The sequence below is a fragment of the Buceros rhinoceros genome, unplaced genomic scaffold, assembly GCF_000710305.1.
Source record: "Buceros rhinoceros silvestris isolate BGI_N320 unplaced genomic scaffold, ASM71030v1 scaffold19394, whole genome shotgun sequence".
NCBI classification, from domain to species: domain Eukaryota; kingdom Metazoa; phylum Chordata; class Aves; order Bucerotiformes; family Bucerotidae; genus Buceros; species Buceros rhinoceros.
The window spans coordinates 4,098-4,987 of NW_010407871.1; the positions used below are offsets into that span (position 1 = coordinate 4,098).

At 58.9% G+C, this 890-nt stretch overlaps 1 protein-coding gene across 1 annotated transcript in view; it reads right to left on the minus strand.

The window, feature by feature from the left end:
- Positions 1 to 890, minus strand: part of PLEC (plectin) — a gene marked incomplete at its 3' end in the record, with an annotated part of 8,018 nt that overhangs the window by 4,093 nt on the left and 3,035 nt on the right. The window contains 1 exon segment of the mRNA XM_010134672.1: positions 52 to 887. Within this exon segment, the coding sequence (XP_010132974.1) occupies positions 52 to 887 (836 nt within the window).

Here is an 890-nt window from a genome sequence, read left to right on the forward strand (position 1 = left end):
GCCGTTTCTCAAGGCCCTGGTAGGGTAAACCTGGCGGGCCCTTGTAGGGAGCTTTGTAGCCAGTCACTGCCTTCTCCGCTGACAGCAGCTTCTCGTGGAACTCCGGCCCCACCACCTCGGCCTTCACCGCCTCATCAACGGAGAACAGCTTGTTCCCCACAGGGTCGATGACATAGCCAGTGGCAGCCTGTGCTTCCAGCAGGGACAGGGCAACCTCTGGCTTCAGCAGGTTTCTCTTCAGGGCGTCATAGAAGGTGAGCTTTTGGCCGGTGGACTCCACGAGGACGCCGGCGATGGCATCCGAGCCCCTCAGGTACTGTCGCACGGGCTCCATCTCCGCCACGTCCTTCACAGACTTCTTGCCCTGGTGCAGCTGGTTGTAGAGGTCCTTGTTGATGATCCTGCTTTCCAGCAGCTCGGCAGCAGGCACAGGGGCCCGGAGGCCCTCAAAGCACATCTGGCTCTTCTTCTCACTTTCCTCCACAACCGTGATGATGATCTTGATGATCCTCTCCACCGTGATCTTGCCAGTCCTGTACTGCTGGATCAGGTCCCGCCTTTGGTCCTCAGTGAAGTACTCCGAGTTGATGATCTCCCAGATGGTCACTGTCTTCCCCTGGAACTTCCCAAACGGTGCCGTCACCGTGGCCTTCTTAAAGACGTCCTTCGCTTCTTTGTCGGTGTAGACCTGCTCTCTCGCTTTGGCCGCCTGGTCGGTGATCGGCAGGAGGCACAGCCCTGTGTCTGGGTCAGTCACACACCGCTCCATCAGCTGCAGGTAGGTGAGGTTCTCCTGCGTGTTGGGGTCAAAGAAGCCCTTGGTGTCATCAGTGGGGTCAGAGAGGGTCCGGTTCATCTCCTCGTCAAAGTAGCCGCGCTTGTAGGCGGCT